The sequence below is a fragment of the Acanthopagrus latus genome, chromosome 24 (assembly GCF_904848185.1).
Source record: "Acanthopagrus latus isolate v.2019 chromosome 24, fAcaLat1.1, whole genome shotgun sequence".
Taxonomy (NCBI): Eukaryota; Metazoa; Chordata; class Actinopteri; order Spariformes; family Sparidae; genus Acanthopagrus; species Acanthopagrus latus.
This window is the reverse complement of record NC_051062.1, coordinates 7,043,867-7,057,518: the sequence shown is the minus strand read 5'-3', so window position 1 is coordinate 7,057,518 and position 13,652 is coordinate 7,043,867. Positions and strand designations below refer to the sequence as shown.

At 41.6% G+C, this 13,652-nt stretch overlaps 1 protein-coding gene and 1 long non-coding RNA gene across 2 annotated transcripts; both read right to left on the bottom strand.

The window, feature by feature from the left end:
* Window positions 1–4,816: 4,816 nt before the first annotated feature.
* On the bottom strand, window positions 4,817–12,999 carry LOC119015476 (cyclin-T2-like). The gene is made up of 9 exons (XM_037091494.1): window positions 12,766–12,999; window positions 12,103–12,184; window positions 11,880–12,008; window positions 10,638–10,698; window positions 10,280–10,342; window positions 10,056–10,101; window positions 7,277–7,440; window positions 6,940–7,010; window positions 4,817–6,857 (listed from the first exon to the last, which is right to left on the bottom strand). The coding sequence occupies exons 1-9, from the start codon at window positions 12,921–12,923 to the stop codon at window positions 5,799–5,801; spliced, it is 1,833 nt and encodes a 610-aa protein (XP_036947389.1). The 5' UTR covers window positions 12,924–12,999; the 3' UTR covers window positions 4,817–5,798.
* Window positions 9,063–10,049, bottom strand: LOC119015494. The gene is made up of 2 exons (XR_005073361.1): window positions 9,728–10,049; window positions 9,063–9,464 (listed from the first exon to the last, which is right to left on the bottom strand). It is a non-coding gene; the product is annotated as an uncharacterized LOC119015494 (long non-coding RNA).
* Window positions 13,000–13,652: the final 653 nt, after the last annotated feature.

The following is a 13,652-nucleotide window of genomic DNA, read 5'->3' as shown; positions in this document are numbered from 1 at the left end:
AGCAGAGTCTAAACTGAACCATTAGGAGGAAAATAATTATTAGGGTAGGTATTTTCTTGGTGTTGTGATTGCAGGGTCATTATGCTCTCCCTAATGAAACAAACCAGCGGAGAGCCTCCATCTCAGGCTGTAGCCGTTATCATCGCCCTTCAGAGAGTATAAAAAGGAAAACACTTCAGCGGCAGGCTAATTAAAACCAGAGAGGTCTGGATGAGGAGGCCAAACAACCCACACAGGTGGCGGGCACGTCACCGCGTGTGTGTGTGTGTTTATGCTTGTGTGAGCTACTGTAGCACATCATGTTTATGCATGTCTGTATGTGTCTGTATGAGTGTGGGTGTGTGTGAGGCAGCGATTCAAGTATTTTATTTTATTTTATTTTATTTTTTTTCATCCTTTTATTTGTGCACGCTTTGTGAGGCAGCAAAGGACGACATTAAGTGTGCGTGTGCATGTGTGAGAGAGAGAGACGGCATTTCCTGTTTGTGTGTGTGTGTGTGTCAGAGGTGTATGATTGTTAGAGGTGCTTTCCGTTCATTTTAATGGCTTCAGCCTCCACTTGCTGTCGCTTCGTTCGGCTGCCTCCACCGCTGACAGGAAGGACCGAGCAGCTTTCATCTGACAGGACCCTGCTCAAATAGGCCATTGGTGCACCGTAATTAGTTCAAATGTCGAAGCCGGTGAATTATTGATGATTGGGGGCGAGTAGGGAGGAAGACATTTCACATCAACTGTGTGTGTGTGTGTGTTATTTTTTAGATTTTTTTTTTTTTTAAAGCTGTCTCTTTTTAAAGGACAGCTGGTGCTCTGCGGTTCCCACCGCAAACATGAATCTCTGGTGTTCAGGCCACGAGAGGATGCATTTGCATCGGGCGGAGAAATAAACTGGGGTAGTAAAGGGAATAATTACAGAGGAAAACTGTGAAATAATGTCTTGTTTTTCACTGAGAACAGCTGGCTAAAGAGAGTGCTGCAGATTTTTTTTGTTTTTGGGGTGGGGTGGGGTGAAAAAGGGATAACTTAGCACCGGTCGGAAACAAAAAGTAAACCACACCATGAAGACAGAGGCTAATTTATGCTCCTGCCAATCATTGGATATAATTGCGCTACCATGGCATAATGGCAGCCCAGGCCCAGTCATTTTCCCCCTCCGGCTCTATCTCAGGTACTTAGAGGGGTTTCCATCAGCTCCTGATTTTTCAAGAGAGACCTCTCAGACAGGAATGACAATGGACTTTCAATGGCTTATAATTATGCCACTTTTCCCGCACAATTTCCTGGGCATCATTTGCATTAAGACTCATATGGGTATAAGTGCGCCATATGCTACCCTGCAAAGGCCTTTTGATCAACTCCGCCGCCGAAATTACCGAGTGTCGTGACATTTCCTGGAATGCCTCTGAGCCGCCACCGTCCGACAGTTATCTGAATCTGTTAATTAGATGGATCAAGTCCAAAGTTTGTGACGGTGGCGAGGCGACACGTGTGTGTGATGGTTTGCGACTGGAGGATCACAAAGTGTGCTGAGAGGCACCTTGAATTTATGGCATGAAAAGCTGCGTCCTTTCTCTCTCTCTCTCTCTCTCTCTTTATTTTCCAAGGTTATTCAACGCTGCATCTTGTTTGCTTTAAAAAAAAAAAATAAAAAATTCCCCCCCCAAAAAAAAATAAATCAGAGAAAATGATGCTGGGTGTTTGTGTTGCTGAGGCTGTCGTTAAAGGCCAAAGGTAACACTGCCATCTAGTGTACAAGAGGCGGTAGAACGGATATGAATCAGGCATGTTATGACATGAAGAAAAGGTCTTTGCTGTACATCAGAACCTGCAATCCTGCTATTATTCACATCCCAGACAGCATTGTGGCACTGTGTAGTTTTTGGAGTGGAAATTCAAACTCAATGTAATAATACTCAATATAAAAAAATCGACTTTTCCCCCCAAGTGAATAAACAAGCTGTACTCAGAGGAATATAAGGTCCCACAGAACACTGTTTGAAGCGAGAAAGGTGGCAGGGTCCACCACATATGAGCAAAGTAAAACAGTATGACACATAAGTCATAAAAAACAGTTTGTTTTAATTTATTTAGGCTTTTAAAAAAAAGAATCAGTCAGTGAAGATCATTTTCTTCAGATTAAAAATTCTACATATATAGTGCACCTTTAACTTAAATGAGAAAACGTCTGTAAAGTGTAAGTTAATCAACCGTAAACTTTTAATTTGCTGTCTTACCTGCTGCAACAATCATGACTATGATAGCATTTGTGTCTTGGGACCTCTGGGACCCACACACAGCCACACAACACTCCTGTCTTTTGAGTTGTAATTAGAGCTTGGACGGTGTTTTCCTTTCAGATGGCTCTTAATTCTGGGATTTGTTGCACACAAAAGCCGCTCTCATATCTCTTCCCCTCTGCGGAATTTTTTTTCCTGAGCAGTAGGCGTCTCTTATTCAGCTCCGAGAGGTTGCTGAAAATAAATCATCACCCTCCCACCAGCATGCGAGAACGTCCAGATGGTTGAATTTTCACTGACGTCTTCCCGCTGAATTTCCCCATTGTCTTCCACGCTAAAATTAGAAGGTAATACTTGGTGAAAACGCTGCGTCTGCTCTGAGGGTGCTAGTTAATTATCAGGAACGGGATTTTTATGTTCCACCCACAAACGAAGCATCAACGCTGCATTGTGCGAGAGTGTAAAGTCCAAAGCTGAACCTTGGAACCCTCTCGAGCATTGTTGGAGGGGATAAATGGCAGGTTTCACCGTCTCTCCTGCCCGTTCCTTTCTGCAAGAACAAAAGAAGCGGTGCCCTCATTGTCATTTATATACGGGAGAAAAAAGATGACCTTATTCTCCCATAGATTCTACAGTGGTTAAGAGACAAAGTCATGCAAAATGCAATAATCTAAAAGCCCAAACTCACTTACATTTTCTGCTCGTGCAGTAGCTCAACACGTATTTTCCAATAATGCCTCCCATTAGCATTACTAATTCAGCAACACGGCATCCCAACAGCACTCAATTTGAGGTGCAGTACGGCTCTTCTGGACACCGAAAGCTGATATTTTGGTCATTTAATGTGATCACAGTTGTTCACTAAGTAGCCTGTGACATAATCAATTAATCAATCTGCCATATATAAGGAAACAAACAGCAGGAGGTATCCATTGTATTTGCAGTTTTGACGAGAATCGTCCTTGGCGGCGTTTGACAAATGACTGTTTTATCTTCAAATGCAGCGAGGGCTTATATTCAATGGGGAATAAATCCAATGTTATGAGGCTGGGATTAAACCATCTGCATGATTTGGCAGTTCTTTTCATTTTTGCATGCTATATGTGCTTTCCAGGCCGAAATTAAGGGCTTAAGATGTTATTTATTTATTTATTTGCTCCAAGGATGGCGTTTTTTAAACTCGAGAGGGTAACTTAAGTCAAGGTGATCCCGATTACTTCCCGTCTGAGGTGTAAGGGCTGTTCTGCTTGGAAGGGACCATACGTACACTTACATAAATAAATAAAAACGATCCATTGTTGGGGATGAGCTCTTTATGATCGCTATTGAATTGAGGGTTCTGTTTGGTTTGTCCGTTGCGGGCTACCGTAGAATCATGTTGGTCCAAACACTCAGACTGGAGCTTTCAACACTGGTTTTGTTAAATGGATCAAAATTGAATCTCCTCAAAAACAAATTCTTTACTCACTGGCTTTCAACGGTGTCACAATGTCTTCCTCTCTGAGACAACTGAGAGCAAAAAATGACTTAAAATAGAGAGATGGCAACTGGGCCATCGCCACACCTGAGCAAACTGCACCTACTGAGGAGGACCGCAAGATGTGGTCGAAAGCCAGACAGAGGTGCTTTTTTTCTTTTTTTCCCCTCTTCTCCCCCAGAAGAAAGAAAGAAAGAAACCAGGAAATAAGATAATTTACTAAGCTGGAACAAAAAGTACAGTTTTGCTTCAAAATAGCCTGGAAGCAATTCATGTAATTAATTGAAAAACTGATTAAATTTCATGCAACATGTAAAAACGATTTATCAAAAAGCACCTTCAACCACAACTCATTGCCTCCTTCAGCAAACGGGTTGTGGTTTCATTCACTAGAGAAGGTGCAGGTGTCATCTCAGTTTTTTTTTTTAATCACCTTACTGTTCTCCCCTCAGCTGAGGTTAATGAATTAATCAATTTAGCGATTGGCAATGTTTCCAACATACAGCTAGTTACAATCACTCGTTGGAGCTTCTCAAATGTAAATGTTAGCTGGATATTTTTGATTGTTCTGACAATAAGCCTGATGCCTGACTGTTGGTTAAACCACTAGCACAGAAACTTTAGGCCTCCAGGAGGGGATGAGTTACAGTGACTCAAACTAGGACTCTGACTCCGGCCAAGATGACCCTTGCTTCCTGAAGCACAAAGTGGTCTAACCAGCCATGTAGGGACAGAGCAAGCTTTTTAGCAAGCTAAATTCAGTAGATATGTCTGCCACACAGCACAAAGGCATCTTTGACATGACATCAAAACTGTTATTTCTTCACATTCTGTTCACAATTAGTTCATTTTTGATAGTTCTATAATAAATAATGATAATAATCATCATAATAATTAAGTCATTAGTTGCCCTTAAACACTCCAAAGTTGATGAGTAACTATTTCAATTGTTCAGGAGGTTTGCTTTTTGTTATGATTAAACACTTTACACAAGTTTACTTAATGTAATCCAAAGCCCAGAAGATAAATCAATGGGTCTGGTTTCACTTCAAGACACCAGAGAGGAAATAATTGCTGTGATGGATAACAGGGGAAAAAAACCAGATCACTTTTACACCTTTATTTGGGCTCCCAATACACAAATTGAGGATATGTTCATCAATACAGTCTGCTTTAGATCTCATGATACACTGAATGGAGAAAGGTTTGGACTGATGCAATAAACCAACAGATTTAAATCTGACCTACAGTCCTATATACACAATCTTATTTTAGAAATCTGTATTTTATGAGAGTTAATAACATTTATCATACTGATAGCGATTGACGGAGTACAATCACAAGGCCTTTTTGCAATTTTAGCCGATATATCTTAAATGCACTTTCACAGCAGATGTAAGGTAAACTTCATTTGTAGCTCTATAATGAGTCTGCACATTAAGGTGCGGCCTTGGAAGTCCCAATAGACAGCAAATACAGCAAATGGAGCTGGCCTCGCATTTGTATTGTTTTTAGGAACTATTGATGCACTCTTTGAAATATAAGCAGACCATGTTTTCTAAGACAGACACCAAAGTTCTGCCCTCTTCGTCAGCAAATGGACGAGGTGATACATCTCCACAGATACAGGTACTAAACCCAAACAGAGGAAGATTCGTTCTTATATCAAAAAAGTTCAAGACCTGAGATTTTGAGTGGAACAAAATGTCTTAACATAGAAAAAAAAAATAAAACATTAACTGTCTGTAAACTGTCACGATGGCTGCGAACACTAGCTATGTCTTCCCTTTTGTGACCGAAAACATGCACGTTAAAATCATGTCAGCTCGCAATAAAAGAACGTTTAAAATCCCATTTTTCTAGCCGCATTCTCAAAACATCGTGTTTTTTTTGTTGTTGCAAGCTAGTAGTACACAGCTCTATGCATATAATTTTACATTGACAGCTTAACGAGAATCATCAAAGATCAGTGTGTAGACACGACTGAGGGCAATGCGAGATAACTTAAGACAAATAAATTCATTTTTTAAAATTCTATTAAACACGGTAATACCTTATTCTAGACAACACTGCCATCTCTCCGAGGGTTACAAGTTCATTCCTTGGGCACTTAGTAAAGAGTCCAGCATGTCAAAAGTGTCTTTGTAGTCAGTGTGTTGGCCGTTGGAGGTCAGCAGGCCGTTGGTTCCGTCGTGGCCGTGGTGCTCCATCATCCTCTGGCTGCTCTCTGATGAGTAGTGGGACGAGTTGAGGCCTCCTTTGGAGCTCCTCTTGGACGTGTGGTGGTGGTGGTTGTGATTGTGGTTTCCAGCGTCGGTGTGAGGCCTCTTACGAGACGAGCCAGAGGAGCTCACATCATGGCTGCTGGGAGCTCTTATAGATAAAGAAGGGTTGTCTATTGTCCCTCGGCCATTCCCGCTGAGGGAATAAGCGTGCGAGTGGCCGTGTTTAGAGTGGCGGTGGCTGCTGTGCTCTTTGTGCTTGTCTTTGCCAGGCAGAGTCCCGCCCTGCTCTGAGCCCCCATGACGCTCTGATGAAACTTTGATTCTCATCTTGAGCTCCTCGCTACTGGCAGAGCCATTCTCAGCGAACGAAGCAGGCAGCCGAGCCTTTTTAGAGCTGGACTTTTCTCTCCTGCCGTCGCCTGACTGGCCGGCCTGCTGTGGCTGAGAGCGTTTCTTGTGGTGGTGCGAGGACAGAGCTGGAGGAGGCACGTACATGTCTGTGCCCAGCTCCTCCTTTATACCGTTCTGCAAGGCCAGCTCCGCCGCATGTTTTTCTCTGTACTTTTCCAAAGTCAAGACTTTCTGCGGCCGTGAAAAGGCTGCAGCGTTTGTACTGAGCTGCTGGTGTTTACTACTTGACCCGCCTGCAGATTTGGGTTCGTGTTTCACCAGTGTGAAGTCTGAAGGGTGGGGATCGGAGAAGTCGTCGTATTCGCAGGACTTTGACTGGTCGCTCAGCGGCTGGTAGGAGCCGAAGGGGACTGCGATGCTGCTCAGGGAGGGCATGTCTGAAGAGTCTGATGAAGAGGTGGAGGGGAAGAAGGAGTTGGTGACACCAGGAAGGCCTTCTAAGGACGTCCCCTGGTAGGCACTGTCCACTGGTTGGCCATCCGTCTTTGGCTTCTTTGCTGCTTGAATGGCCTAGAAAACAACACAGGAATCAATATGAAATACTGACACCTACCAGTCACATTTTATGTCTCGACATTTGTATATGGCATACCCTCCAGTTTCTTATCCTCTTCAGTCTGCTGGGTGTCTTCTCCAGGATCTGAAGGAACTCATGCGTGAGCTCTGAAAACAGAGAAGAGGACAATGTCTTTGATTATCTGCTTCACACTCTTGACTCCTTTCTGATGCATATTTCTGATAGAATTTAGCCAAGGATCACGGATGAGACATTTGTTTAAGCGAGACAGCAGTTAAGGATTGGGTTTTGAAAATGAAAGCACACAGCGTCCACCATACCTCAAGTTTGAACATGTAAGTATTTATTTTATTAATATATGAAATATATATAATATATAATTTTACTGCAAAACAGCGACAGAAGCTCTCACCATCCAGCAGCTGTAATGTTACGGTGCGGTCCACGTACTCCCACCAGTGTTTGCCATCTGTCGATACAGGGATCTCCCAGTTGGACCACTTACAGGCCAGGTGGATGCAGACACATGCGACGACTGTGGGCCTGTACTGCAGGCAGAAGGTGGTGAGGTGCAAACTGTAGGAGGAGACAAGAAACAAAAGACAAAGATACAACCATGAATGGAAGGGCTTTCCAACCAATGAAGGTATATACATTTTAAATTACATTTAAAACAGCTAAGAGCAAGGCAGCATCAACATACAATCAAATGGCTCAGAAGCAAATAGTAACAACATTAAGTATTATCTTTACATCACATATACACAGCCTTACCTTCCAGACCTGGAACATCTAAGAAAACCTATGTTTGTTAGGACATGTACCTAAATGTTTGAGTGAGACATACTGTACAGTTCAAATGATATATAAATTGTAAATGTTCTTAACCTGTATTCGGCCATATTGTTGTTTCAATTTTAAGGTTACAAAAAAAAAGGAAAGTATAAACAAGGTCAGTGTTTCTCAATCTGTAATCTCAGGAAATATCTACTCCTAAACAATCAAATCAAATGAAAGTTACACACGACTAGACTACTTCAAAGTGAGACTGAGAAACACTGGTGTTGGTAGCCAAGACAAATTATTAGGCTTTAAAAAAAAGGTATAACTTTTAAGATATGGCCAGAATCCAAAAATGTAGGGACAATACTTATGGGTAACAGACAGATGCATCCAAATATTCTACTTGTTCCATCTGTGGATATAGCTAGCTGCCGTGACCTAATTAGCCCAATCAGCTGCAGAGCTAGTGGTGTTATTAGCTGACTGAAGTCAGCCTGGACTGCAACCTTAAATCTCAGGGGAGGCGACAAAGTCAACAGGTCTCAGCGACCTCCCAGTCAATGCTGATAGATAGAGCATCCAAGACTGTCAGATCAGTTTGAAGGCGATTTACAGCAGACCCCATCATGACTATGACTCCTGGGACAAGATGATACGCCAGGCGGGGACAGCAAGGCATGAAGCAACAGAAACAGGCTGCAGGGGTGGGCAAAGTGAGGATTTATTTCGACCAAACCAAAGGTATGTAAAATCAAACCAAGACTGTTTTGGTGAATTTCACTGAGTTACTTGAGTTTGAATGAAGATTGTTTCAATCAATTAAGCTCAACTTTGTTTAATACAATAGAGGATGTTGATCTGCCTACTAAAATGGGTGCAAAAACAATCTCCTTCCTTGACGTTTTATTAGTTTTTTCATTATTTTGTTTACTATTTAGTCTGAGGAGCAAACCCGCTACTCACATACATCTACCAGCTGAAACTACGGGGCATTTCAGGCTATGGCCTCTTGCGGTAGAAGGTGGTATTAAGAGACAGGACCTGACGGGGCTGGCTGGTTAGCATGCTAACTTCAGTAGACGTCTCTGCAACACAATACGTACACATCTTTGAAATATTGTTGTTTCTTCATTAATATTCTGTTATTTATTTTTTAAATTAAACTAAAATTCTGGCCATATCTTACACATTGCACCTTTATCCTTACTACGGTTAATTTTCTCTGCACCCTGAATCCCAAACTACACTGCAAACAGGCTCTCATGGATTGAAACTAGAACGCAGGTAGGAGCAACATAGTGATGAAAGTCAGTCTGCAAAAAACAGGGGCCGCATTTATCTCAGAAATCACACTGAAAGTTAAACCAGGTCTAAATGTAGTCTTCAGTTTCTTTGTCTTATATCGACAAAACATAAGCAGAAGTTATGTTGATGTGTTTGGCAGCTGAAAACCTAAGATAAATACAATTGTGATAGTGAATTTAGATTAATGCAGAGTTTGGGGGGAATTCAGAAAACTACAAGTGCACAAAACCAAATACATTAGGTAATTTGATTCAGCTGCGACTCAACACCTGTACTAGGACCACGTCTTATATCTTAATACTTCACTTGCCCTAACAGGCACAACTTCAATGTCGACTAGTTTTTGAGGTACAGCCAAACACAATCAACACATCTCTCAGATTTTATTACAGTCACTATACTTTAATCTAGAAGTCATTCATCAAATTGAGAAAAGTCACCGTAAAGATCAGGTCTACCACCATCTGCTGGGAACATCAATCTCCCAGATTTGAATATCAAACAAGCACTCTCTGTAAAACAAGTGAAACCACCACCTCAGAAGTCAGTTACTGAAATACACAATGTTAGGACAATAATTCACTCACTACATTTAAATCTTCAAGACATTTCTGCCATATTTCTTATTTTAAAGACAATAAAATATGTTGATAAAATCTCTGAAAACTACATGTTCAGTTTGCAGTATAGTTTGGTTTTTCATTGTTAGCTCTTTTGGGGTGAAAATGTGCAAAAATTTTTACAACTTAAAAAAGGAACTGTAAACTATACTTACCAAAGTACTTTATAAGTATAAGAATCTTTAGTGGCAATCTATATTCAGGCTACCGCTCGAGTTTTTTTGTTTAGACATATGCACTCCGCACCAAACAACCGTGAGAGGTAAACAGCACCACTACACTCCACATTGTGCATTCAACCCCTATGTGCCAACACAGAGCCCTTGTACAATACACCGCACAGCAGCCCGGCCGGTACTTCCCCACACTGGGGGTTCCCAGGATCCGGGCGCAAAAAGGGCGTTGGACACAGGAAGGGGGGCCCTGCAGGACAGGAAGCTATAGTGTGCCATTACAGTGCAATAATGGGAACAGGATAATAACCTGTTGGTAGCCATGAAATAGGAAGTCTGTGCCAAATCCTTGCTCGCTGCAAAAGAAGGAGAATGTTCATGTTAGAACTGAGTGAAATGTCATTTTAAAGTCAGCATTTATGTAGCTGTACAGATAAAAAGCTAGCACTTGAGCATTTTCACAACTAAGCTGTCAAAAAAAGGAAGACTTTCTTTGGATGTAAAAGTGAGAAAAGCTGAAAAAGAAGGTTATACCTCTCACTAGCTGGGAACACCTCACAACATCTGTGTGTGGATGATCAACTGTTATTTCAAAACCTGCAATCAGGATGTTAGATGATGATCAGCCACTGGCGTGAGAACAATGTCAGCAAAGGCAGGACTTCAGTGTGATATTGTGAACTAAAGAGAAAAACCTCAATTGTTGCCTGTTAGATATTTGAAAACTTCATATATCCTTAGTCAGCATGCCCATGTGGAAATTTCTTGTTTGCACTTAGTCCTTCCAAAAGAATAATGCTGCTAAAATGGCCGACAATAAAAGTCGGGAAAGAAATAACTTGCAGGGAAAACAATACAGTATGTGGAGTACTGAAACTTTAGAATCACTCACCCAGCGTTTGCAGCACAATTGTTTCCAGTGCTACAAGCTCTTGTGCCTGCTGCTGGAATGCCTGAAAAAGATCAATCAATTAACACACAAGCCATATAATGATGATTCAACTTCTTATCAGCATTCCTGCAGACAAAACAGTAAAGGAGGGGGTGGAAAACCCTTCTGACATAAAAGCTTTACAGTATGGGCCTAATACAGACTTTTCAACCAAGGGACTTCTAACTAGTTCTTTGTGATTGGGAAGAATGTTTTAGACTGAGTATGTGATCTTCATCTTGTGTAGTAGAACCATGAAGTTTGCATTAACCTACGTTGAACAGTCCATGATAAATGAATTTGTTAGAGCGTGTACATTGTTTCTGTGCTGCATAGCCTTTACCTCCCACCATGGACTAAGCAGAGGTTAACAACTGTATGAAAATCTGCAACTGTAAGATTACAGTCTGCAGGGATTGGACTCAAATCATGATGCAAAACACATCCCACTTAGGGTTGAGATTTGTGGCACAGTCCTCTGGACAAAGAGAGAATGCATGCTGTGTCAGAAAAACCACTAGATTTTAAGTTAACCAAATCTACCATCTGCAGCTCTGTCAACATGATTAATAAGGCAGACAAAACAATTGAATAGACCAGTCTTTTATTTTCTAGCCCTCAAATTGTAGCTAAGGCCTATTGTGACACAAGTAATGAATTCATCATTTGACCTTTTTAGTCAGTTTTCTGAGATTTAATAGGGCAGACAATTTCCCTGAGCCAAAGGCGACAACTTCTAAATCCTTGCTTTGTCCAAGGAATCGATAACCTCCACATTTTAAATGGACTGTCAGAGAGGACAACAAAAAGCCTCAAATTCTTGTTGTGACAAAACTGGCCACACAGCTTTAAAAGTTAATGAACAGCTATCAAGTCATAGCCATGCCATATCAGCGCTGTAACATCTGCAGATGTGTTTTCTCTCAAGTCTCAGGGCTTTGCCAATGTAGACACCGAAGCGCTCACATCTTCCAGAAAAAAAGAACATCAGCTGAAAAGTCAAGGTTGGATCAGTTTCATGCAAACTGACGTCAGCGTCCCCCTAAATTAAAAGGTACAATCTTATTTTCTCTATGTATTTTTGGCCACATTGCAAAGCCAAAAGTGGCAACATAACATGGTGTCCACATAGAAGAGTATCACACAAAGTGTCATTGTACTTTCAGTTTAACCAAAGTCACTCCTTAGTCATAGTTTACTTACATTGCTCTTAGTGTCTAGGGCAGGCTCTTGTGGGCTAATGCAAGCATGGGCTATTTTAATGACATGCTCCAGCTTTCTGGGCTGCTCCTCTACTTTAGCTGCCAGGAACAACGTAGTCTGGGAAATTATCTGAAGAGGGGGTGAAAAAAAGACCTCAAGTGAGTTTTTCATAGCTAGAAGCACCAGTAATTATGGTATCAGCCAACACTGCAGTGGTACTTACATTTCTATGGAATTTGGTGAAGGAGTGAATCATATAAAACCTGTGCATATATACTATAGCAGTGTTGATAATTAATTGAGAGCTGGGGAAACAGTTAAGGCATATAGAAATATACAGGGGAAAAATAGAAGAAAATTAAAAATGACTGCAATAGCATCAGTGTAGAATTCTTGACACATTAGCATCGAGCTAGCGTTTAGTGGAGAGCTAGCAAAACGTGCACCATGTAAGTAAAAACCAGGCGCAAATTAAAGTCATGCTTCAGCTTGTCCAACGATGTATCGATCAGTTTGTATGGTAGTATTGTCTTAAAGTTACACGTAGAAATAGTAGCAAGAATCATCTGTCACTTCTATCATTACACACAAAGCTAACAATAGAATCTGCAGTATGAAGAGACAAAACAATAGCTAAGCTAGCAAGCAGGCCTCAACACTTCCAGCTAACAGTTGGCTATATATTAACATGATGTTAGCGAATATAAAAGTCCATCTTGTCAGGCAGGGCTGTAAATATGATAACGAAAAATTTAGAGTGTGTTTAGAGGGTTAAAATGTTAACATTAACACGCCTCGCCACTCCGGCCTTTCTGTAAGCTAACGCTAACTCGAGCTAACCCGTCTGTCTGTCGGCCAGCTAGCCTCTACGTTTCAGAAAGGATACACGTTGAGTCTCTGGCCTATATCTTGGATTAAGTTGGCGGCCTGCTGCCGGTAAGAGAGCTCCCTGTCAGCCTCTATACCGCCGCGTCGAGACGGTGTGTTTTCGAGCTGCTCCCGGGTGAAGAGCCATTTCGTAGAGGGTCCCCGGTGCACCGCCATTACGCTCCCACAGCCAAGCCCGACGGTGCTAGCATCGGGAGGGAGTGGGGCTATGGGGGCACCGGAAGGACGAAATTAGCAGCTGAGGCTGATTTGAAACCGGTATCCACTTAGCGAACAGCGCCCCCAGTGGTCGGTGGTGCACATTAGCTAAGTTGTTGCTACTCCTCACTGATGCTGTTTCAAATAGTATTTTAGACACAAGGGAATTCAGATGGATTACCTGGATGTTTTGCGCCCCTCAGCCAGCTTTCATTCCTTGATGATTCATAAAAATACAGCAATTTGGGTTAAAATACAGCAATTAGTGGCCACTAGGGGGCACTACTGTGATTTGAGCCCCCATTGCATTATTGTTACTTACTGTAAGGCCTTGAAGAGACCTCAGACATCACATTTTTTACTTCATAAGTTTGATTTCAATTATGCAATGTAGCCTATAGTTTATACAACTTGACACATTCATTCTAGCAGGCCATTAATCTTTCTTATCCAGACTCAATAATAGTTAGGAGGCAGATTTTTGTTAAAGGGTTTGCAAGGCTCCAGGTAAACCATCTTGTCATGAGTAGATTATTCAGGTCGGCAAGGTTACTTCATTTTGAATAAAAAATGTAAAAAAAAAAAAAAAAAAAGCGAGAGAGAGAGAGATAGGACTGATTCATGTACATTTTTTCGCAATACAAAAATGGCATGAATTGATGTGTTGCAGCAAAAATTAAACCATGG

Excerpts from the sequence above, each read along its gene's own strand:
- LOC119015476 (XM_037091494.1), bottom strand. The coding sequence starts at position 12,923 with ATGGCGGTGCACCGGGGACCCTCTACGAAATGGCTCTTCACCCGGGAG. Across the intron at positions 12,185-12,765 it reads ATAGGCCAGAGACTCAACGT|CTCTCAATTAATTATCAACA; the intron begins GTATCCTTTCTG and ends CTGTTTCCCCAG. Across the intron at positions 6,858-6,939 it reads AGAGGATAAGAAACTGGAGG|GCCATTCAAGCAGCAAAGAA; the intron begins GTATGCCATATA and ends GTTGTTTTCTAG.